General features: G+C 43.5%; 1 protein-coding gene across 1 annotated transcript in view; it reads right to left on the reverse strand.

The window, feature by feature from the left end:
• Nucleotides 1–25,512, reverse strand: part of NID2 (nidogen 2) — a 60,790-nt gene that overhangs the window by 3,121 nt on the left and 32,157 nt on the right. The window contains exons 9-18 of the mRNA XM_019725694.3: nucleotides 18,403–18,546; nucleotides 17,572–17,700; nucleotides 16,515–16,658; nucleotides 9,936–10,055; nucleotides 8,899–9,129; nucleotides 5,145–5,366; nucleotides 4,357–4,526; nucleotides 1,974–2,103; nucleotides 1,308–1,479; nucleotides 490–647 (exon numbers count right to left, since the gene is read on the reverse strand). Coding sequence (XP_019581253.3) covers nucleotides 490–647; nucleotides 1,308–1,479; nucleotides 1,974–2,103; nucleotides 4,357–4,526; nucleotides 5,145–5,366; nucleotides 8,899–9,129; nucleotides 9,936–10,055; nucleotides 16,515–16,658; nucleotides 17,572–17,700; nucleotides 18,403–18,546 — 1,620 coding nt within the window. The remainder of the gene's footprint in view (nucleotides 1–489; nucleotides 648–1,307; nucleotides 1,480–1,973; nucleotides 2,104–4,356; nucleotides 4,527–5,144; nucleotides 5,367–8,898; nucleotides 9,130–9,935; nucleotides 10,056–16,514; nucleotides 16,659–17,571; nucleotides 17,701–18,402; nucleotides 18,547–25,512) is intronic.

Below are 25,512 nucleotides of genomic sequence, written 5' to 3' on the forward strand. Positions count from 1 at the left end.
GATAATACTTTTTAATTTAAAAAGTATGCCAAAGGGTGGCCGGTTAGCTCAGCTGATAGCTCAGTTGGTTAGAGCGTGGTGCTAATAACACCAAGGTTGCTGGTTTGATCCCCACATGGGCCACTGTGAGCTGCACCCTCCTTTAAAAAATAAAATAAATAAAATGATTAAAATAAATAAAAAGTATACCAAATGCTCATGTGGGGAAGTGGCACGCAGGACAAAAATGAGTTGGATGTAGTACTAGCCCTCAACTGCCTAATTCACATACACATCCCCCAAAACCCTAAGAAGTTCATTATAAATATCATTACAACATGTCTTCAAAAGTTTACACACCACAATGGGAGTAGATTATGTGCCGTACTGTTATAAATTTAACCCCAAAGATCTAGAAGCTGGGCTTTGGTTTTATAAAATGTGTTGGAATGCTGGCACCCACTGTAAGGAAGTGTTCTGTATTTGCATCCATTCTATCAGTAGTATTACCTGCATCTGCCCAGCACAGCAGTTTAGAGAAGGGGTCAAAGGTTAAACCATTGGGTAGTCCAATGTCTGTATTCACCAGAATTCTTCTGTTTTGTCCATCTAAAGATGATGTTTCAATTTTAGGAGCTTCTCGATTCCAATCTGTCCAGTACAAGTTTCTATGGATAAATGGAATAAATAAAGATAGACTTTCCTCAAAGTATAGAACTCAAATTTCAAGATCGTCTTTGAGGCTTTTCACTAAGTATGTCTGAGTCAAAAACATATCACTGAAATTTAAAGTTGAAGGTTTTCTTTACAGATTGAAGGGTTTTCTCTGGAATTTCATTTGATAGAATCCCCATTAAATATGGCACGAATTTTTCACATTATAGAAATCCTCCCTGGTTCTAACAAATACTGAAACAGTGACGAAGTTATATGTCCCAGTTGATGACCTTAGCAATTATCACGGAAAAAGAACATTTTTCTCTTGACTTGCTACAATGAAAGTGAGGCCAGAGAAATAAAATGCCTGCTGTGGGACTTTTGGTTACTGTCCTCATTTAATGGACAAACCTTACTGTGGTTTTCATATGACTTCCTAATGTGTTGCCGAAGGAGACTCACTTTATTCCCATTTGTTACCTCAGGCTTTGCCTGATCATCTGATCCAAAGTAGAACAGTGCCCAACACAAGTAGATCCCTAATAAATACTGTGAAATTAATGTGTTTGAGCTATTTTGCTCGTATTCTGACCCTTCCCACACTTCATTTAAATCCAAGGGCTTCCAGTCAGGATCTACAGGTAATGGAGAATTAGGGAAGGCCAGCTGACCCTCGGATCGGATCCACGGTGATAGCTCGGGGGTTCACCAGGTCTGTGTGGAAGAGGGCCCTGCGTTCAGAGCCATCCAGGTTGGCCCTCTCTATCTTATCCAGGCCACTGTCCGTCCAGTACATCGTTCTACGAAAGTGGTCAATGGCAAGTCCTTCGGGGCTTATCAGACCTGGAAATTAAACAAAGTCAGGACAAGAGCACTTGGCAGGGATGAAGGTGAACTTGAAGCAGAGATCTATGAACAGTTTAAAAAGAAAGTCCTGGGAGTTTGTAAGTTGGAAGAATCAGGTTAATGGAGAAACAGAGCCTTTTTTACTTTTCCTGCAACCTGTAGTTTCCTCTAGACTAACAGACCTACCAGCCTGATGGCATCAGCCATCCACAGTGCTGGGGCCAGGCAGCGTCAACTGTGGCCACATCCTGAATTCTTACTGTGACTCCTTCCGACTGAGAGCCCTATTTCTCAACAGAAAGGGCTCACAGTAAGAATCACCTTATGTATGAATGTGTTTGTTTATAGAGAAGCTGAAAGTAATTTGCATAGGACTTAACCTCTCCTGTTGGATAAAAATAGAGGGGAGGCTTTGGCATCAAACAGGCAAATAATTTGGACTTAGTAGAATCAAATGAAATGCGAAGTGTGTTCTGGGTGAAGCTGCTGACCTGAGTTAATGATTATCTCGGGCTCTGCTCCCAGCTCCAGACTGGCTCGGCTAATTGTCCGTCCAGCGACGTCTGTCCAGTACACCATCCTCTCCCGGCAGTCATAATCAATTCCCACAACTATGGAGCCCTTTGGGACCAAAACAGAATTGGAAGAATTAGGACTCCTTGCATTTCCCCGAGTTCGTGCTCAGCTGTCTCCCTCATGCATGGCTGCAGTGAACAACCTGCACTGTAGTCTTATGGGCAGCCACACAGAGTGGTTAGCTGTTGGGCTATGGAAGCTGACCTCTTGGGGTCAGAGCCAAGCTTGGACACTTCCTAGCTGTGTGACTTTGGTACTTAACCTCTCTCTATCTTGATTTCCTTATTTGTAAAATGAAGATAACGGTACTACATTGTATATGGCTGCTATAAAAATTAATATGGTAAATGCTTGTGAAGTGTCCTAAGCAGCAATTAGTATGCAGTAAGCTCTCAAGCACTATTACTGTTGGCAGTAAAAACAACAGTGACTTCATGAAACACATCAACCCCTTCAGTGATTAGAGTCCAAATGTTAGTCTCAGCAAAGTAAGTTCTTAATATTTTATTGGGCGAAAACTTGACTCCTTTCAAATGTTATCAGTACTTTTTGAACGAGCCTTTCTAAAATTTGCCAGCATATAACAGTAAAATCATCTCTCACCTCCCCTGTGATGTGAGATCTTTCCCCCTACCTGAGGTACAGTCACCCTTACCTCCAACTCTGCCTCTCACTGCAAAGCAATTCTTTGGTTGTACATTGATGTAAAAGAAAGTCTACAATTAGATGGGTTAAGGAACTGGGGAATGGTGGTCATCCAACTCCTGGCTAAGGAGGTCTCTCCTTCCTTATTGCTAAATAAATGACGATCTTTTTTAAAACGCTGAGTCTGTTATATTCCTTTCCAAAACTGTGCACAGTGCTTCATTCTCTTTCCAGCCCAGACTCCTGCTATGTGAAGCCCAGCAGATGTACAAAGCCAACATCTAGGGGCCATCTGGCTGTCCCTGAGGTCACGCCAGCGCCCTGCTTGCCTAACAAAGCCTCCCGGGGCTGGCCTGACTCATGCCTCTGGGAGAGGAGTCAGTACAAGGAACACTGTAAAGCAGGATTTGGCTCCGGTGGAAAAGTGGGCAGTTTACATGGGGGGTGGGGGTGGGGGAATGAAGGTCAGGTACAATTTTACTTGAAAATTAAAACGGCATTTGTCTGAGGCAAGTGTGCAACTCCATACGTGTAATGGCTTCAAAGTTTCTTGGAGGAAAAAGTCCCAGTCTAAGTAAATCTCCCCAAGATGTGCTTATAACCCACATTCCATGTCTCTCAGTTCCACCACCCTGCCCTCCCTCATCAGTGGCAAATTCAGAAAAGCAGTGAAGCCATCTGACTTGGCTAGAATAAATAGATGGTTAGCTTGAGGTAATGACAATTTTAGTTTCTACCACTTTTAGAGAAACGTCTACAAAAGAGCATGCTAGTTTTTGCCAAAATTAAAAATTAAAAACCACAAATACAAAAACTCAAATCTTAAAAAGGGAAAACATCTTTTTATGAATACTGGCTGCTTCTGCTTCTAAACTTTTCTGGGGCCAACCAGACAGGGAGTTAGTTCATTAACAGAAGTAAATGTAAACGGACACTACTTTCTCATAAACGAGCAAGTACCTGGCGCGTGAAGTTGAGAAATAGAATCAGACCGTTTTCCATTATAAATGTCAGTACCTTTCTGGTGAATTCCCCTCTTTTCTTCATTTTAGAGAAGAAATCCCTCCTCTAAAATGGGGTGCCTGGGGAGAATGCTGGCTCAGGGTGGCAGGCAACCCCTAGGGAAAGCTCTGGCCACTCCTCTCCCAGCATCACTCTCTCTCCAAACCTTCATCTCTGAAGGAGTCAGAGATGATGAGAAAACAGGCCTGTCAACAGAACCAGAATGGGGGAGAGGGGGCTGCAACAACGAGGCAATCGTTAATTCATTTCCACTTGGGATTCTCAATTGACTATGGAAACCACACCTGTAGTTAGTCTTGTTTTGATTTCCAGGGTCTCTGGTGATGGAGAGAACCCTGAGGACTTGGCTTAAGAGTCAGTTTTTCCTTGGATCACCATACTGCCTCAGTAGCCTGACAACTCTGAAATTCCCTTCCCACATATCTGAAACCCTATAAACCAAACGGAGAAAGCCTTGGTCAGTCAGATATGACCCGGCCGCAGGGAGCCTTACTTTGTGCTGTGCTGATGGCAGGCCCATAGAGACAGACTGCAGCCTAGAAACCCTCCAGGACCTCCCTCCACCTCAAGCCCTTGCCCAGATCCGAAAGCCTCATGCAGCCGCACTCCCACAGGAGAAATCCACTGTACATGCAGTGACAGCAGGGTCTTGGCCGCATCCTTCTGAAGCCTGGTACCATTGAGGGGCAAGTGGCCGATTTGCTGGCCCTGGGCATAGAGCAAGAAGGTGCCCACGGATGGAGGGGTCACATCAGGCCTGGGCATGGGCCGGGCCGTGGGTGGAGCAACCGTGGGTATACCTGCCGAGGGAAATAGAAGGAAGATGTGAGACACACAGAAGAAAGGAAACAGGATGGGTGGGGGGAAGAAAAGAAACTTTCCCACACACAAGAGCCTCCAAACATCAAAAGTTCTTTACCCCAGACAGATGTACTCCAGATGTTCCTTAAAAGAAATTCTAATTTCTAGGTTTTTATTTCCCAAGGATCAATTATGTAAATCACTGCCAATTACTAGGGAGGAAGACAACAACACATTTCCCCCAGAACAAAGCAGGGGTCTTTTTTTTCTTTTTTTCCTCAGAGGAAAAAACCTGAGCCAGTATTGTGTCAGCTTCTCCTTGGGGCCCGAGAGTGACACACTCCCCTTTCACCCAGGGCTGGGGAAGGGGAGTAACTGCATGTTGAACTGGGTTCCAGATGTTCCAATGACCGAAACTGCTAATGACAAAAGCAAACAATAAATCCAAATTGGGATCTTGGGTGGACCAGATAATAAATCAACCCAGCACAGTAGTGACTTCTTTCATTGGACTTGTTGACCCCTTGTTTGCCCACCTCTGCGCACAGCTGGCCGCCTCCCTCAAGAGAAACCTCAGATGCAGCCAGGGTGAGTGGGGGCTGTCCCTGGGTACTTACATGCAGGGGTGGTTCCTGGCTGGGAGCGGGTGCCCTGCACCTCTCGGCCGTCTTTGTCCACACACCAGCAGAAGTCACTCTTCCCATGGCACTGCAGGGGGGTGAAGTGACCCAGGTCATCGCACTGGGGCACGTACTGGTCGTCCCTGGGCACGCCACCATAATGCTCCAGCAGGTTTTCCCTCCAGCGCTCACAGACGGTCCGGGGCCTCTGGGTGGGCTCTGAGCAGATGGGATAAAAAAGCCTTTGATTGTGAACCAAGGACAATGCAGCACGTAGTTCAAGATCCCCTTGCCTGGCCTCCTGGCCTTCCTCCTCCTCATGCCTGTGAAGGAGGCCTCCGCCCCCTGAACACTGGAGCAGAGCAGTAAAGTGCTCTAAGAAGTTTTCCATGGGAGTCAGGAGGGGGGGGGAGGCATCCTGATGCTCTTGTCTTCCCAGGCCAGAAGGATTTGTCATCAAGCCCCCACCACATCAGGAAAGAACAAGCGGAGGCAGTAAGATCAAGGGTGGCAGGGCTCACTCAGCCTGGGAAGGGGGATGATCTCAGGACCGCTCCACCTGGGGCTCAGGGCATCTGGTAACAGAGCACTTGTGGGGACTTTTTGGAGGTTCAATGGCCTACGTGATGCTTAAAGCAAATATTTCCCACTTGCTTCAAACTCCAGGACCTGCGTCTGAGAAGGTTATCTTGAAACTGGCTAGTGTGCGTCTTAGAAAGTGTTACTGAATGTGCTACTTACATGGCCTTCAGTGTCTGTCCATAATTGACAGTGTGACTTAATTGTAATTGGTATATGTGAGCAGAGTGGAGGCGGTGGCAAACAACTCGATACTGACTGTTTGACACTCCAGTTCCTAGATGTCCTTTGGCCACCCTGCTCCCAAGATTATCTCAAAGCTGACTCTTTACTGTGGGCGCCAGCTTCCTGCCATGTTGCTGTCCCCTTTCTCCAGCATACTCCTCCTCTCTTTGCTCCCTCCCAGCTCACCACTATGTTTCAGCTCCCGTTAGCTTCTCTTGCCAGAGCAGTTTCTCCGCCTGCAGTTTACTCCCAGACAGCTTCCACAGGGCCACCCTATCCCAAACACAGCAGTTCTCTGTCTGAGAGGACTCTGCTACAGCTCCCGAAATAACTTGTACAGTCATCTATGGTACGATTACCTAAAGGGACTTAAAAAAGGAGAAGCACTTTCTATTTACTTCCTGCAAGTCAAAGCCTATGGTCTGTAGAATCATACAGCCAAGTAACTACTTGATACCACCATTTGGATGTATAACAGAAATCTCAGAGAACTAACAACAACAACAACAACAAAACCTGGGCCCCTGCTTTGCCCCAGCAAAGCGGCTCTGCCCCAGACTTTTCCTTACGAGTACATTGCACCTCCATCTTTCTATGGCTCAGGCCCAATCGTCCTTAACTCCTTTCTTTCTCTCACTTTCCATATGTCAAGAAACATCAGCTGTACCTTCAAAATACATTCAGAGTATCTTCACTTCTCACCACATCCACCCCTATCACCCTGCTCAAAGCCCCATCATCTCATGCCAGAATTACTACAAAAGCCTTACTGGTTTGCCTTCCACCCTCTCCCGCCGCCCCCACCCAGTGTAAACTCAACCAGCAGCCAGAAGAGTCCCTTTAAAACCAAGTCATTTCATGTCATTCCTTTGGTCAAAGCCTCCAATGTCTTCAGAGAATCAAAATGGAAACATTACAGTTGGGCTCTAGCACCTACAAGTCTTCTAGGAAAGATGGTGAATCAAATCCTCAGAGCTCAAACCCAACTAGCTCAACTACAAGACGCACCAGGTTTGGAGGAAGTGGCTGCCCTTCAGGCTGTCTCCTTAGCTCATGACCCATGGGAAGCAAAGTGCTTTTTAAGAGCTCCTGGAGAAGGAAAGACTGCCTTCTTCATCCAGATGTGTCTCAAAGAACCCGGAAAGGGATATGCCACTTCCTAGGACACCATCCATTACAAGGTGGGATTCCCTGGAGAAGTTCCCAATACCACCCCAGGTCCACATTCCAAACTCAGAGGATCCATTCTTGGTTCAGGGACCACCCAATGAGGCACATCTCTTTGTCGGGAATGAGGACACACAGCACAGCTTCTGGGAAATGGGCACCTCACGTCACTCACACATCTGCATCCCTCTCATTCCTTACTATTTGAAGCTCCTTCTCAATCCAACCACGGATTTATTTCTCTTTCTGGTTGGCAAGGTTTTAAATATTTTGAAATCTTGAGCAGAGAGTGTTCTCCCCCCTTCAAGCTGACCCCATTATGCAGATGAGACTAGTCAGAAATGGCAGCCACGGCCAAACCAGCTCCAAGGGGGAAATCTGGGCCATGGGAAAGAGTCTGCACAGAAGAACGTGTCTCTCTTTTAGTCGTTAACTTCTCATTCTCTTGGCGCCGTTTTGAATCACTGTCCTTAACACATGGTTGTCTCAATAAATTTAATTAGAATTCTGAACCATTCCCTTAAGGCAACTCCCAAACATCTGATTTCTTCAAATCCCAGCTGGAGTTAAAACCAAGTTTTTTAAAGAGTAGGCATGAGTGAAACAGGATTTCTCTGGTTTTTTTTTTTTTTTTTTTTTTTTTTTTTTTTTGGACCTGCAAAATCTTTTCCTAAAAATAAGGACAGAGGAACTAAGTGTCAGCATGGAAACAAGAGTATACATCTAGTTTGAGCATTCCCAATTTTTACCTATGTGAATCTGGAATCACTGATGTCCTGGCTATAACAATATTATTAAAAGGATCAAAACTTGTGGCAATTATCCAGCTCTTCATACTCACAAACATGAAAGGCTCAAACTAGTATTTAAATGGAACCCTTTTCAATAATAAAAATGGATCTTTGAATCGCAAGCTCATGGGTACAGGAATTAATTTGGCTAAAACAGTATCAAACCAATCATACGTTCTTCACAATAAAGTTCTTTATTTTTAAAAAAAGTTCTTCCCATCTCTGAACAGTTCATCAAGGAGCAGAAACCTGCCTTGACAACCTGCAGTTGGCATGAACTTGTGAGCACTTGATAACCATTGCTCCATCGGACGGGGAGCGCTCAGTGACAGATATGTATCAGCAGCATGTCAGATCACACAGGCTAACAAAACAGGTTCCTGCATCTCTTCTGAAGGTGGCTGGGACAAAAGTGATTCCCCATGGACCCATGGATGTCTTGGGCCTGACAGAGAGGGCTGGGTTATTAGCTTAGAGCAAACTAGCAGGATCCACCCACAAGTGACATGCTTATTTTTCTTACTGATATTAAAACAGCCTTCAGACTGTTTCCTGCAATTCAAAAGGCAAAGTGATATAAAGTTGTATGGGAAGGCAGTTTTCCTTTTGGACAACAGGCTGGCTGGCAAGATCCTCTGGTCCTAACGTCTTAACATCAGCTCTAAGCTGCCATAACAGATCTAGAACAATGGCCTCAGCCTGACCTACCCACTCAATCTCAACTTGTAGTCTTATACTCGACGAGGGTTAAGAGGCTGGTGTCCAGTGAGGCACAGCGATCACACATGTGCATGTCTCTATGTCCCTGTAATGTGAATGTGCATAGAGGTATGCACATGTCATTCGAGTGTTCCTAGGAAGGAGGACGGTGATCAGCCCTGGGTCTGCATGGTCTGGGCAGGGGTTGTAATCTACCCCACAGTCCAAACCATTATGCTTCTCAAGCCCAGGCCTAACCTGGTCCGTGGTTTCTTTCATGACAGGCTCACCTGGTGGTCCGCAGTGAGGTGGAGTGGAGCCCGGTGGAGTCCGGGTCCCAGGGACTTCATGACCATCAGGGTCCACGCACCAGCAGAAGCCGGTGCTGCCGTGACACTGCAGTGGCAGGAAGTGGCCCTGCTCGTCACATTGGGGGATGTGGATCCGGGAACCAGGATAGGTGTGTTGAGCCTGAGCATTGCGCTGCTGGTGTTCACAGGGTTTCAGTCCTGAAGTGGGGTCTTCGGGGCCAGGGAAGAGGACATACAAAGGCAGAGTAAAAGGCATTGCAACCCACCCACTTTTACCAGCCAACCTCAAAGTCTGTCTGAGGTGTTTTTTCATCGATAGCTAGAAGACAGCATAACATGGGGAAAATAGCAAGGCGCTAGGAGTTTGGAGTCCTGGATTCTTATTTTAGCTCTGCCACTGTCTACTAATATCTCTCGCATTCTCACAGTTCACCCTAGAAGTCCCTGGCTGACGATACTGTAAAACAGCCCCTCCCCTCAGCCCACAGGCTCCTGCTGCTGTCTGGATAAAATGAAGAACCACCATGGCTTCTGTCCAAACATCCCAAGAGACTCTGGAGAAAACAAAGCTCTGTTCATCCTCTGAGGTCCAGAGTTGAAGTGTAAGCAGCTCCAGGTCAATGGCTGTCACTAGATTGCCAGTTTTCCTGGAGCTGTCACGTGGGAACTTGCTCCCAGCTCACTAGTGCATATGACTTCTGTTTAGTAAACTTAATCTCAATACTTCATCTAAACCGCACTTACAAGGCAACGCAGATCACTAGGGCAGTTAACCAGATCTGCTAGTAGGGAGGACAATGGATGGGTCACTCCCTGGGCCTCCCAGAATGCTAACAGCCAGTGTACTAGCAGTAAACTGGGCAGCTGGAGGGAACTGAGGGGAAAAGAATCTAGATCCTGGAAGATCCAGTAAGGCCTCAGACCTGGATAAACCGAGAGTGGGCTAAAGCGCTGTAGAAAAGCAGCACTGGAGGAGCTGGGGGTTCTCTGTCCTAAGCTGGCCTCCCCAACCTTACCAAGTGTGCACTGAAGTCCGTCCCCATGATAGCCAGCTTGGCAGCGGCAGGAGAAGGAGCCAGGAGTATTGTAGCAGGTAGCTGAGGGGTGACATCTGTTTTCCGAGCATTCATCAACATCTGCAGAGGTCAGAACAGGGACAGAGAGGGAAGGAGGAAAGGATAGAACAGACAGCATGACTTCACTGCACTTAATCTGTGCCTTAGTACAGCCTTGATATGGCCTTGGTACACGTGGATCAGTGATGAGGGATCAACTTGAGAAGACCTTTGGGCATGAGCAGAAACATGCTGACACCTAAAGGCAAGCATATCAGCACAGAGTCTAGGGACACGTACATTAACCCATTAGACTAAGAAGGTTCAGTGGAGAAATCAAATGGTGGTCACTCAGAAAACTATATCCTGCAGTATATTTCTAGAGCATCTTTCATCTATAGTGAATTCCAGGAAGTTATTACCTTTGAACTAACCTTTAGACTAGATATCATTTCCTTTGAGGAACACTATAATAAATACATATAACAATAGTTTTTTCCTTTCATTGTTGGCACTGTCTCCCTATGGCACTGGTTTATAACTGCAGAGAAGCCATGAGGCCCCAAATACTCTTTCAGCTAACTTAGAAGCACATTCAGTTTTGCCTAATCAGAGTCCTACTATTTAGAATGCCCAAATAATCAGAAATTTACTTTCCACTTTTAGAATAGAAAAGTATAAAAAAAATATTATCAGAGGTTTTGAAACAGCACATAAAAAGAAATCTGTTTATCAGGCTTATAAGTACAAATAGTTCTGGACCCCCCCACTCACTCACAGTACCATGAGGATTAATTTTCATACATGTCAAAACTACAGCATCCTGAAACCAAACAAAAGCCAACGTATATTCCTTTAATTTACTGAAATCAGCACATGCTAACAATAACGCACTCACCACATACATATACACACACACACACACACACACACACACACACACACACACACCAAAACAACAACAAAGAAAGCCACCTCTGAGAGGCTAACTGTTAAAACCAATGCCCAGTGGTTGAGATAGCCATCTTCAGAGACAGGAAGTCTTCCAGAGCAAGAAGAGGATAAGGGTGTATGTCTGATCAAGGCTCCACTGAAAATAACGTAGTCACATCCGCAATAACATCCCAAAACTACATTCAAAATGTGCAAATAGGGAAAAAACGCGGGATGAGATGACCAGTGTGAAACCCGGAAAACAGTCCCAGAAGAGGTGAATTGTGACAATCGGTGTAGCCCAAAGCAGGGACGCATCGGACTCAGGAAGCCAGAGACTTACAACCCTGACTTTGCTGTGAATTGGCTGGGGACGGAGGTGGCTCCTTGCCTTGCCTCCTGTGACCCAGATGGAACCTCTTCTATCACCCTGGCTATGACAACACTCTCGCTGAGCCACCTGCCCATGACTAAGGAAATTTCCCAGGTACTAGTATGTGGACACATGGGACATTCAACACAGACCTTCTGTCCACAGGAGAGGAACCTCTTACATTGTAATTAGCAAATTACCATTCTGCTTATCCTCAGTCTTAAGGGAGGTTAGTCAACATAAATTAGTTCCCTCAAGTCCAAAAACATCTTGAATGCTCGATAAAACCAAGTTTAATGCCACCCAGGAAGGCTCTCCCCAGATGAGCAGTTTGTCTCCATGATCACCTTCCTTTCAACTACAAAGGCAGAAATGCAGTTGTAAATTCATCTGCAAGGCTAAAAGCAAACAAGGTTTACTGGCTGGCTATTCAAACCCCAAATAAAGCAAATGAAAACAATAACAAAAACCTATCTCCAATCTTAACGAATGTGAGTTCTATATTGTCATATTTAATTATCCTTGAGGTTGGCACTCTGTCTCTTCTAAAGCACTTAATTCAAATGCCCAGTTAGCCAAAGCTGGTGACCATCCAGTTCCTTGGGTCTGGAAAAGACTGTAAAGTTGGCTACAAAACCAAAGCTGTGAAAATTAACGTCCAGCCAAATGCAGGAAATTAAATCTATTCATAATACATATGCTAAAAGTACTTCTCATGATAACAGGAACCCAGGCAATGACAGGAAGCAGGAATTCCTGAGACACAGGGCCTTTTTCTAGAACCCATGGATCAGCTTCTTGTGATTATTTTTGAACTAAGAGAGTGGGGACTCTCCAGAGCTACCGTTACTTACGTTCCTCAGGCCTATGGCCTAGAATTATGATCAGACCTGAAAGAGCAGCCACCTCCCCACAGACACGAAAGCCATGGAGAGATAGTAACTGTTACAAATGACCAATGGAGAGCAAGTCCCTGAGGAGACTAAAAGAACCACTAGTGAGAAACCCACCCCCCAAAAGTTGGAGAAGGTTAAGGCTCCCTGAAGTACCATCCCTGCCACCCTTGGAAGACCTGGCACCATGACAGAGACTGAGTCCGGTCAGCCACTACAGGGCCTGAGCTCAGAGCAGGCGACAGCCCCCCTCAGGAGTGCAAACACTCAGGGGTTTGGGGGGAACTGGAGCTTTTGTGTAAAGAAAGCTCTTCCCTATTTCACAGGATGGCAGGCATCAGGACAGAAAGTGTGGACTTTTAGCCCCTGGGTGAGGGAGCAGCTTTCCTTGTTACACCATTGGAGAGGGAGCTGCATTTATGCTTAATCACTGTCAAGGGGCTTTAGGGGCTCTTAGAGCATTGAGGTCAAGACAATAATGTTCAAGGCGTAGTAGAGCTCCTTTACCATCGAGATAATAAACGATGGCACAATCTCAGCCTAATTCTCCATTCTATCATCTGTTGAGCTAGCAAAAAACCTGTTTAGAAAGCGTGTTAAAAATCCTACATTTTGAGTTCATGCTTTGGTGCTTCCACATTCTTCTCACTGCCGTAATTCTGAGCCCACACCCAAAACCAGCTGAAATTCCTTCACAACAAACCCTACCACTGGACTGTAGCTTCTCCCTCCCCCGAACTACCCTCACTCCCACCTGGTTTTCCTTCGAACCACACAGTGACATTTCCTGGTGCCAATTAACTTCCATCCCGCTCTGGACCCCAATAAAGTCTTTGGCCCATAAATTCTCACTCCCTACCCATCTGGTTGTGGCCCTGTGTGAACCTGCGAAGCACACAACGGCCCCCTCTCTGGAACCTATGAGTATAATAAACTTCTTCCTTTTATGCCTTGTTCTCTTCTCCTCCTATGGTTATACCAACTTTACCGTACTTTACTCAACATCATATGCTTAGAACAGGAAACCTGAGAGAGAGTAAGTACCTCCCCTCATATCCCTCCTGAGCAACGATGGCTCTGGGTAACGGGCCATCTGGAACCCAGTTCAACTCATACTTGCTCCTGCCTGGAAAGGTCCCAACTCAAAACAATCTGCTTTTGCAACAGGCAAAAAGTCACCACAGATCTATAAGAACAAACATGCCTGAGAAATATCCAGCTCATACTAATACAGGGCTGAAATCAATCCAGACTGAGGGAGGCTAGGAAAACAATTGAACTCTACGGGGATAAAGTAATTCCTGCTAGTGACTAAGACTAGCTTGAGAACCTAAAGCCAAGTGCAACCTCTCCAGGGAACCTGGTTTTTAACAAACGGGCTGGAGAAAAACCTCACACACCCTTTTATTGCTAGTTTGGTGGAATAAAAAGAAAATATGTGTGCCTTAAGAATGCACTTTCCACAGAATAGAGGCTTTATCTTTATTTTTCTCTACCTGTATAGTCATTGGGACACATGCACACCGTGGCATGCCTTTAAACACACACACATACACACTCACACACTTAACAGGCCTATCCTGCAAGTCACCTTCATGATTAGCCCAGCCTGATTTATGCATGGAATAGGTCACTAGGAAAATGACTCTTCCTTCTCTACCAACACATAGTTGGAAAGCTTGGAAGGTAACTGACCATGGAGGGCAGCCTCTAAGATGGCCCCAGAGTTCCTTGTCTCCTGGTATTCACAGTCTAGTGTGATCCCCTTTCCTTCAGTAACTTACTTCTCACCAATATGCATAAGCCATATTGAGGGGATGTCGTTTTTGTGATTATAACTTCCATCTTGCTAGCAGATGTGTTGCCTGCCACTGGCTTTGATGAAGTAATGTACCTTGTTGGAGAGATCCATGTGGCAAGAAGCTGATGTCACCTCCAGCAACAGCCAGCAAAACCCTGAGGCTCTCAATCCAACAGTCCTCAAGGAACTGAATCCTGCCAATAACCATGTGAGGCCCTTTCCCCGGTTGGTCCTTCAAATGTGACTGCAAGCCTGCCATACCCCTTGATTGCAGTCTTGTGAGGGTCCTAAAGAGAGGGCCCACCTAAGCCATTCCCAGGCCCCTGACCTATACATAATAAGCATGTATTGTTCTAAACTGCTACATTTGGGGGTGATGTGTTATGCAGCAATAAATAACTAACACACTGGGGAAGCAAGTGATGGGTTCCCTGTGTTTTTAAGTTTGTGGGTTCCAGAGAGAATGCTAAAAGCAGAGAACGAGCGAGGTAATCCAAGTCTTACAGGACAGACTACAAGAAGCTAAAAGAAGGGAGAGAGAATGATTCTAGATGGGATTAGGACAAGACGCATCGAACGTCAATTAACATTCTGATGAATGATCAACACTCATCACATCTCGGCTGCAATTAATTTCAACTTCTTTAAACCAAAGACCTAAGGAATTAAATACTTTACAAGCACCATCTCTGCTGACCTGAGAAGCCAGATGTTTAAATATGAAATTCTACTGACAAGAATTTTTTTCTCTATATATTCTCATTTCTTAGAACAAATAGTGTGTTAAATCAAACTGAATGATAAGCTCCACAAGGGTAGAAAAAGCATTGTTCCCACTGTGGGGTTTAAGGAGTCTGTGTTCCTCACCCTGACCCCCCATACCTATAGAGGGTACCCGCATCTGTAAAGAGTGTATTGATTACTGATGGAGCTCATTGGTTGGTCAAGTGTGACAAGCATCTGTCAATTACAGATCTACTTCAATCTAATTTGAGAAACACTTGAGCTCTGTCTAAAGTTGTAGGTGTTGTTTTTTTTGTTGTTTTTGTTTTGTTTGTTTGTTTGGTGTGTTTTTTTGCGGGGTGGTGCGGGGCAGGTCTAAACTAAAAGCCACAATTTTGGGTCATTTCAATATAAACTGTGTTTTCAAGAAAACCACAAGCAGAGCTTCTGTACAGAAGTGGAAATGTGAGTTGACTAAATAGCAAAGTTCATATGATACCAAAGAGCCCGCCACACCTGGAAAGGAGTGGAGGGCTGTGCTGCTGACACGTTTGGTCTGTCAGTGATACACGGCTTCAGCCTGCTGGTCAGTCAGCCTGTGCTGCTACAACCAACAGGAAAAAGAATGGGAGAAGGAGGAGAATCACACCTCTGGTGAGGAGTGAGGGGGCCAGGCTATTTAGATCTCTTAGGAAGTTCCCAGGAGTTCTAAGGCTGTTCTTAGCGAATCAGCTCAGTGGGCCCAGGTGTGTGGTGGCAGAGGCAACCCACAATTCAAGGAGTGGGGAAAAGTCTGCTTTTTAGGTTTATGTTCCCAAGACAGACCCTTTTCCATTCCAAATACTTCCCCCACCACTTTCTCACTTCCAGTGTCTCATTTTACCATAATTGTGTGTTCTAGTGATGGACAGACAGCACGAGCTTGCGTTTCAATTCAATCACATGCCACCGGGTGCATTTTGAAAATCTTCAGTGGATTATGTAGATTTACACTGAATAATTTCTAGATTAAAATACTACTAATCCCAGTTTCACGATGATTTATACCCAGAGTATTATGCCTAGATTTTCAGTAACAACGCCACACACTATTTCTAAGTTAAATTTGAATAGTTAATCCTGCATTCTGGTTTAGTGATTTTATGAAATACTGCAGGAAGTCTTAAAAGTAGTTTGATTTCTGGGAGGAAATTTGTATGTACTTAGGTATGCATTAATATCCTTTTATATCTGTGGAGTTTATCTGTCTATCATCTATCTATCTATCTATCTATCTATCTATCTATCTATCTATCTATCTATCATCTATTGCTAGCCCTCTCTATAGAGAGAGAAGAGAGGGGAAACAACAGAGAGAAAGAATTGGATGTATGTTTAGATAATGCTTAAAATATCACTTCAAGCAGGGGAACAGCAACTAAAAATAAGGCATGACTGGAAGTGCTGAATTAAGCCAATAACCAAAGAGACTGAAAGTTGGAGACATCCTAACAGGACACTATATAATTTTCCCAAGTTCCTTCAGCCTATATGAGGCCCCAGGGAACAGAAGGTTACAAGCTGGCACTGGTTCCCCAGTGCTCCAGGCACATTTCCACCAAGGACGACCATATATGCTCAACAATCTAGTCCAACAGAAATCACCCTGGGCCCTCTTTCAGACTCAAAGGACACTTTTCCTCTTTCTCTTTTGGCAATTCCGAGGCTGTGTGAGTCAAAAGGAAGGGAGGTGCTTTCTGAGAGAGGTCCTGGCTATGTGGGGATGTGCGTCCAAGGTGACTGTCCATAGTCACTGAGGCTGAGCTGCAGGTACTCACCAGTACACTGGTGTCCGTTACCAGTATAACCAGGCAGGCAGGTGCAGCTAAAAGTGCTGCCTCCATGGTGAATGCACTGGGCCTGGCCAGCAGGAGCACAGGTATGGCTGCCATCCTCACAGGGGTTGGGAGGTGGGGCAATCACTAAAAAGAGAAGAAGACAAGGATGTTCAAGAGTTCAAGTCTACAAATGGGTGAGCCTTGCTTTTCAGTGTGATCTACACACCAACAGCATCAGGACGTCTGGCAGCTTCAAAGGAATGCAGATTCCTAGGCCCCAGCCAAGAGCCAGGGAATCAGAATCTGAATTTTAATAAGATCACTAGATGGTGTATATGCACACGATCTGGGTTTGTGTTTAAAACACTAGGCATGAAGATCAATCATCAAAACGGTCCTGTTTAAAGTAACTCCCCAAACTGTTAAACACATACACACACACACACACACACACACACACACACACACACACACACGGTCTCTATGATCACTGTTACTTTTTCATCCCACTGGATTAAAGTATATTTTCTCTAATATCACCTAGCTCTACCAATGGGATGAATTTTGAGTTTTAGTTCTTTTGGATTCACTTTTAGGTCCAAAGTTCTGTTTTGGAACTCTAGAAAGAGTATATTTATTATAGATAGAGCTCTTTGGCTGGTCAAGTGGGACAAGTATCTTTGAATTACAAATCCATTTCATTCTAATTTGAGAAATGTTTGACCACTTAGAGCTGTTGTTATTTATTAAAGAGGTTCATAGTCTTGTTACATCATTGGGCCAAATGCCAGGACACACAGGAATCCCAACGGAGGTGAACATCCTTCAAAAACTCAACACCAAAAATATCTATTTAGAGAAAAACAACAAAACAAAACAAAACAAAAAACAAACAAACAAAAAAACAGGACCAAAGCTTTGAGTTATTTCAATGTAAATTTTCTTTTTCTAAAAAACCATACAGCAGAGCTTCTGTACAGAAGTGGAAACATTAATGAATCAAAGAGCTAGGTTCAGCATAATTTTGGCCAAAAAGAGGAATGATTTTGGTACTCACAGATGCAAGTGTGCTGGTCATTGGCAAACTCGTAACCAGACCGGCATTCACACCTATAGCTTCCTAGCAAGTTGATACACACAGAGTTGGGGCCACAGCGATGGAAGCCAGTTGCACATTCATTTATATCTAGGAAGAAATGAAAACTGAAAAGTGCTGCTTCAATCAAGGGTTCCACAAGTGGACAGGCTGAAAACTCAATGTTTTCTCACCACTATGAGGCTTCAGTGGGACTAACAGTTGGGAGACTAAACAGGAGTTGAAATGTAGGCTTTCTAAACACCAGACATGGATGCACGTTGCAGATCATCATAAATAGTAAACATTTACTTCAAGTCATGTAAGCATAAGCCATAGACAGACATATTTTGAACACATATTCTGAGAATTCTTTAAACATTTAAAAAATACTGAACATTTAGAAGAAAAACACTTTAACATTTTTTCTTTTACAATTTAAATTTCTACTGCTACTTTTTGGGACATAATAGGGGAAAGAAACATAATGTCTGAAATCTAAATGTAACCAGAAAATGTACTTTTTGGTAAATGTAATAAATACTTAATATAAACTTAAACTTACAAAACTTAAGAACTCAGGCTATCCCGGAACTGCAGTAGACATTTATTCCCAGTCCCAGTCCCAAATACCCACCTCCAAACTGCCCTCTCAAACCTAACCAGAGTATGCTTTAGTTTTTAAACCACTGTCCTTAGATTAACTGCTGCTAAACTCATTGATGAATGGCGATCATTAAGAAGACAGACCCTTGTCTGTTATAAGCAGTGCTGGAGGACCCCATGGAAGAACACAGAACATATGGCTCTTACCCACACAATTCCGTCCATCTCCTTGGTACCCAGGTGCACACTCACAGGTGTATTCTACACCTGTCCCTGGATGGCACTGAGCTGTCATGTCACATGTGTGGCTCCCGTCATAGCAAGGATTCACTGGGCTGGACTCTGAGTCCTCTGTGTGGGTAGAGAGGAAATAAAAAACAAAGCCACAATCTAGCTGTTGTTAAGAGAATGGCATAGAAGGAAGGAGATTGAAGAGTTCTTGGAACGGGCTGTATGCTTGTCTGTGTTTGGGGGCCCACCTGGCAATTTATTAAGATAAATTATTAATATCCAAGCTGGGTGAATTCTCTGTATTACAGTTTTAAATTCCAGAATGGTTTCTTCCTGCCAACTCTACGGACAACTAACCTTTTCTTGCTTACAGTAGGTTTGTGTCCAGGGAATAAAAATATCCAACACATGGCATCCTCTTATTTAAAAATGCTTTTGGTCTATCATTTCATGTGATTCTTGGGATAATTCTATGAGGTAGGCTGTTGTCCCCATTATTGATAATTTTCACAGATAAGGAAAGGAAGCAAGAGACATTGGAAAAACTGCCAGAGCTCACAAAGCCAGAAGAGGTAGTACAGCAAGGACTCGTATCCCAAATTTCTACCTCTAAATTGGATAACCTCTCACTAAAATTCACTATAAGTCAAAATTCAATTGAGAAAATCTTGCTTTTTAAAGATTTATCAGACCAAATAAATAGTAACAATTTTTGCAGTATTTACTTTTTAGGTTTAACCTTGTTATGGAACCATCCACCCACTAGGTAGCAATGACAGTTAACATCTAAAGTCTTCCCTAAAGAACATTATTTCCAGTTAGATGTAATAGGAATGCTTACTGAGCACCATGTGCCAGGCACTGTCCTAAACCCTTTACATACCATCCCATTAAATCCTCAGGCCTACACTCTGAGGAAGGTATTTTCATCATCTTCATTTCTACTGCAGCACAGAGAGGCTGAGGAACCCAGCCAAGGCCACATAGTCAGACGAGGTGGATGGATCTGGGATGAAAAGCCAGGGAGTCTGACTCCAGAGACCAAGCTTTGTACCACATGGCTACGACCACAACCAAAGGAACTTCATCAAGTTATCCAGTCTAAGCCAAGGGCACAGAGATGGTGGTGTTGGAAAGAATCCCGGAAGGGATGAATCCATTAACCCTGGGCATTTCTGATTCTTCAGGTATAAAATGGGAATAAAAATAGTCTTATATCTGTTAGAACTGCTAAAGAAAATAAAGAAAACCCAACACAATGTGTGTGAAAGACAATTCCCCCGCAGGCAGGCCACCCACTTCCCAGTGACTGTGTGCCTTCCTCCTCCTCACTTGAGGTTTAGCTTGGTCTCAGTCCCTAGAATTAATTCTGATCTTAATTCCAAAGACTTGAGGAGCCCCACCCAAACCTCCCAGGCTCTACATCAAGCCATCTCTGCTACCAACAGGGCTTCATCTCAGTTGTGATAACTTGGGCTTCTGCGTTGGACTTCTGTACCTGATTCTCTGTCTTGACCGCCTGCTTGGTACACATACTCCAAGTCCTGCCTTGCTCTTCACAGCTCCCTCACTTTCCCAGAAACCAGTATCTTGGCATGTGTAGACAGCCTTTGGCAGTACCACCTGTTTTAACGTCCAAGTACCACCTCCTCCTGGATTCCCTCTCATTTTACTCTACGCCACCCACATCTCCCTAACCCCTACCTCACTGTGGACAGACCCTGGCCAAGTAACTCCCTTTCTGGACACAAGTGCTTGCTGCTGTTACCTGCCTCATGGACTAGACTTCCTCCAGTCCTTCGGGACGTCTGGCCACCTCCCCAGTGCCTGACGGCCCACGTTAAGATTCTTCTAGTTTTCTGCTGTGAATGGGGATGCCTTGGCCGAGTCCCTGATGGGACACCCTTGCCTTTTGGTAAACTCCTACCGTCTGCTTCTTAAGAAACACCACAGTGTGTTCCTGCAGTGGAATATTCTTAGTATTGATTCCCATATCGTGGGTTATCCTTGGTTCACCTCAATGACACTGGTTGGCGTAAGAGCATCTTGGCCAAGAAAAGAGGACCAACAAATGGCTCCAGCATTTTTCAAACCTGATGAACTTAAGCAATCCAATGTAAGCCTAGCCCCCCAGATGAAAACTTCCTCGGGTGCCCCTCATCCCTCCCCCTGGAGTTCTTGGTGGACAGGACAGAAGCACAGCATGGGGGGTTGTGGTTGGGGGATAGTACTGACCAAATTCCTGATCAGTCCCCAGCACGTGTTACAGTTAAGAATAAGGTCATGTCCTCACTGAAGGTGCAGTGTAAGACAAGACCTGGTTCTCCTCCATTATTATTTTTCCATTTTAGGAGAAGATTCTGTACAAAATGCCTGGCCTACCCAGACAAAGGGGAAAGTGAGCTTCAAATGTTTTAATTTATAAATACTAATGCTTAGCTTTCTTGTTCAGCACTTTCCAGCATCAAATTTTCACAGTGGCACATTCCAGCAAGGATTAGTGAGTAAATATGGATACAAAAGCTTACCACCCTGCTAGGCATAAAAAATGAAAAAAAAAAAAAAAAGCAGCACAAAAATTGACTTGCAAACTTGGACAGGATACATTGGCCTATCTGAAACTGAGGGGCAAATAACCATAATTACATGATACTGATTTAAAATATACTTCACTGACAGGACCAGCCACGTCATTTGCAGAGCCTAGTGCAAAATGAAAATGTGAGGCCCCTTGTTCAAAAATTATTAAGGGCTTCAAGACGAGCACAGCAGAGCATTAAATGAAGTGTTAGAGTCCTTCTAAGCATGGGGCCCTGTTCACCGAATTTGGTTTCCAAAAACATTATTTTAAAAGTTCTATTTCTAAAACCAATTGGTTATTCATTCTCTAAGGCTTGTTAGCTTTTCTCCTTTTTTTTTTTCTCTTTTTTTTGCTTTTCTCCTATTATAGTAAGCAAAGAAGAGCAGTATAGCAGTATCTCTCTTAAGACATTTTCTATTTCACCCTGACCCTTTTAAACAGCTTGACTCTCTGACAGAAGATCTGGAACTAATTTACTCATTTAATTAAGAGGGGAAGAGCAGTTTTCCTTAAAGGAACAGTCCGTTCAGCTTCAGTGGGGGGCCTTTTGCCCAAAGTCTCCTCAACTCACCAGAAGAAGCCCTGATGTGGGAGCAAAGGCAGGAGGCATTCCTGGTTCCTGTTCTAGGACCCCACAAAAGACAGCCAACCCTCCCTGAAGCCTGGGAGGGTGGGAGGCTGGTGGTTGGGAAGTGGGCCGGGGCCAAAGCTCTGATGACTCAGTGGGAAGACAACAGCTCTCCTCCTGAACCCTGGGAAACCAGGAGCTCCCACATCAGGTGGGGCAGCTGTTCTGTTTCACAGGCATTCCAACCAGATAATCGCTCCCTCTGGAAAAAGTGAGAGATTCTTAAGTTACTGCTACACACTGAGAGGAGAAAGAAAAAGAGTTTTCCTTTTCCTTTTTTATTGCTTTCTTTTTCTTGTGCCCCCTTGTTTTTCTCCTACTTGGGGAGAATGAATGGTACTGCTGTTTTCTATAGGGGTGGATGAAGCAGGGTGCAAACATAAAGGGTTAAAAAACACAGTCCCTCCTTTAAAATTTGGTCTAAATTACGAGGCAGCCCTGAGGCCAGCGGAGTCCATGTGGAGGAGCAGTGCTGTGAGTTGTTAAGAGTGGGCTCTGTAGCCGGTGCCGGGTCTAAATCCCAGCTCGCCACTTTCTAGCTATGACCAGGGAAATTGCTTGTCTGTATTTCAATCTCTGTCAAATGGAGTAATAATCCCCCTATTGGGTGGAGGTTGTTGTGGGGATTAAATGAGTTAATTCATGAAGGTACTTAGGATAGTGCTTGGCACCAAGTAAAACCATCCTTTGCTATTATTACTATTGTTATTATTAGACTTGGGGTGGAAGGGAAGAGTCATAAAATTCTAAAGACAAATTAGCAACTTGGTACCTGCCAGTTTTTTGCTGGCTTTCTCCGATCCTTTGTTATTCTCATTTGGTATGTCTCTAGGAAAAATATACCCAGAAATCTATCTTTTCTCTAAATGATTCCAGAATCTGAATGGGACTCTGTGGCCTGGGAGATTCTTCCATTAATCGCTGTTTATACAGATCAGACGCCTACACGCAGCAAAGGGCTGAACTGGGTATTTAAAGGAGGATGTTTTCCCCAGTTGTTTTTCTTTAAATCTCTCCTGGAGAAACGGGCAATAACAATCTTTTCCCTCCTTCTGATGTACATGTTTCTCTAAAATCAACTGACACTTCCGTGCTATTAATTCACTACCTTATAATTCCATCTTTGGACACCCAATCAACGCCTGTGCCCCAACCAAGTTTCCTAAAACCAAACCAACCACTTGCACAAACCAGCGAACTCAGGATTCTCATTTCAAGTCACCTCTGCAGTCTCATTTCAAGAGGAGAATCTACTCCTTTTATCTTAATCTCCTGCTATCATATTGCTGAAACGACGCTTGCCTATTGGGCCTGAGAAGGCTTAAGGAGCCCTCCTCTCCAGATAAATCACAGACTCGCCTGTAAGTTACAGAATCACCTCTCTGAGCCACCGATTAGGGCTCAACAGACTCAATATGGAGCTGAATGAGGCAGACATTCTTTCTCCTCTTGTGCCTCTTGCATTCTAGGGGAAAACACTACCTCTTGGTTTTCAGAATGAAAATGTCCCCTTGATCTCATGCCATTTCCTATTTGTAGAGTTCCCTGACTTCAGAGGCTCATCCTCTGCCTTGCCTACAACATTTTTTTTTTAATAGTAGGCTATTTTTTAGAAGTTTTAAGTTTACAAAAAAAAAAAAAAAAAATTGAGCAGAAAGTACAGTTTTCATACCCCCCCACCCATTTGTACAGAGCTTCCTCTATTATTAACATCTTGTATTAATGTGCTACATTTGTTATAACTGATAAAGCAATATTGATATATTATTATTAACTAAAGTCCATAGTTTACACTAGGGCTGATTCATGGTGTTGTACAGTTCTGCAGGTTTTGACAAACGTGTAATGACCTGTGTCCACCATTACAGTATCATACAGAGTTGTTTCACTGCCCTAAAAGCCCCCTGTGCTTCACCTATTCACCCCTCAACTCTCTCCCCTTAAACACCTGGCAAATACTGACCTTTTTTGTCTCTATAGTTTCACCTTTTCAAGAAGGTCATATAGTTAGAATCACCCAGTATTGTGGCCTTTTCAGGCTGGCTTCTTTCACTTAGTAGTATGCACTTAAGGTTCCTCATAGCCTCTGATGTTTTGATAGGCCTAGAACACTTTTATCTGCATTTTTATCAAGTTTCACAGGTGAGGCTAATGCTGACTAACGTATGAAAACCACTGCTTTAGAGTTTTGGTTTTCCCCCACAACTGTTTGTTGTTGTTTTTTAAATGGAGATATAATTCACATACCATACAATTCACCCATCCAAAGTACACATTCCATGCAAATAGAAATGAAAAAAATAAGAAAAAAATTAAAATGCACCATAAATAGTTTTGAGTATATTCTCAGTGTGCAACCATCACCACAATCAATTTTAGAATATTTTAAATCCCTCCCCCCACCAAAGAATCACTGTACTCTTTAGTTATCAACTCCCCACTCCCCTATTATTCCCCAGCCCTAGGCAACCACTAATCTACCTCTGTCTCTGTGGATTTGCCTCGTCTGGGCATTTCATATAGATGGGATCACACAATATGTTATTTTTTTGTGACTCAGTATGTTTTCAAAGTTTATGCATATGTAATATGTGTCAGTACTTCATTCCTTTCTATGTTTAATAATATTCCATTGTATGGATATGTGACATTTAAAAAATCCATTCATTAATTGATGATCATTTGGATTGTTTCCACCATTTGACTATTATGAATAATGCTGCTATGAATATTCATGTACAAGTTTTTGAGGGGACATGCGTTTTCATTTCTCTTGAGTGTATAGCTAGGAGTCGAACTGCTCAGTCAAATCATAACTATGTGTTTAACTTTTTGAGAAACAGCTAGACTCTTTTCCACAGTAGCTACATCATTTTTCCCTCACACCAGCAATGTATGAGGGTTTTAATTTCTCTACAACCTTACAAAAAACTACGTTTTTTAAAATTATATCCATCTACATCCATGTAAAGTAGTATTTCACTGAGGATTTAATTTTACATTTCCCTGATGACTAATGATGTTGAGTATCTTTTTATGTGCTCATTGGACATTTGCCTATCTTCTTCAGAGAAATATCTATCCAAAAATGTTGTCTATCTTTTACTTAGATTATTTGTCATTTTATTATTGAGCTGTAAGAGTTCTTATATATTCTAGATATAAGTCCCTTACTAAGTATATAATTTACAGATATTTTCTTTTTTGATAATGTCCTCTGAAGCACAAAAGTTTTAAATTTTGATGACACCCAATTTATCTATTTTTTCTTTGGCTTGTGCTTTTAGTATCACTATCTAAGAAGCCATTGCCAAATTCAGGATCACAAAACTTTACCCCTATATTTTTTCTAAAATGTTAGCTCTTACATTAAAATCTTTGACCCATTTTGAGTTAATTTTTGTATATGGTGTGAGTTGGAGATCCAGCATCACTCTTACATGTGGATATCCAGTTGTCCCAGAATCATTTTTTAAAAAGACTAGACTTTCTCCTCATCAAATTGTTTTGGCATCCTTGTCAAAAATCAATTGACAGTATACGTGAGTGTTTATTTCTGGATTCTCACTTCTATTCCATTGATCTGTATGTCTATCCTTATGCCAAGAGGATCCTTATGCCTGTCTTGATTATTCTTAAGTTTTGAAATCAAGCAGTATGAGTTCTCCAACTTTGTTCTTTTTCAAGATTGTTTTAGCTATCCTGGGTTCCTTAAATTTCCCTGTGAAATTTAGGATCAACCTGTCAGAGTCTGCGAAAAGCCAGCTGACAGGATTGTGTTGACTCTATTGAGCAATTTAGGAAGCATTGCAATATCTTTGCAATATTAAGTTTTTTGGTTCATGAACATGGAATGTTTTCCCATTTATTTAGGTCT

The sequence above is a fragment of the Rhinolophus sinicus genome, chromosome 3 (genome assembly GCF_057876585.1).
Source record: "Rhinolophus sinicus isolate RSI-liver-muscle chromosome 3, RSI-T2T, whole genome shotgun sequence".
Taxonomy (NCBI): Eukaryota; Metazoa; Chordata; class Mammalia; order Chiroptera; family Rhinolophidae; genus Rhinolophus; species Rhinolophus sinicus.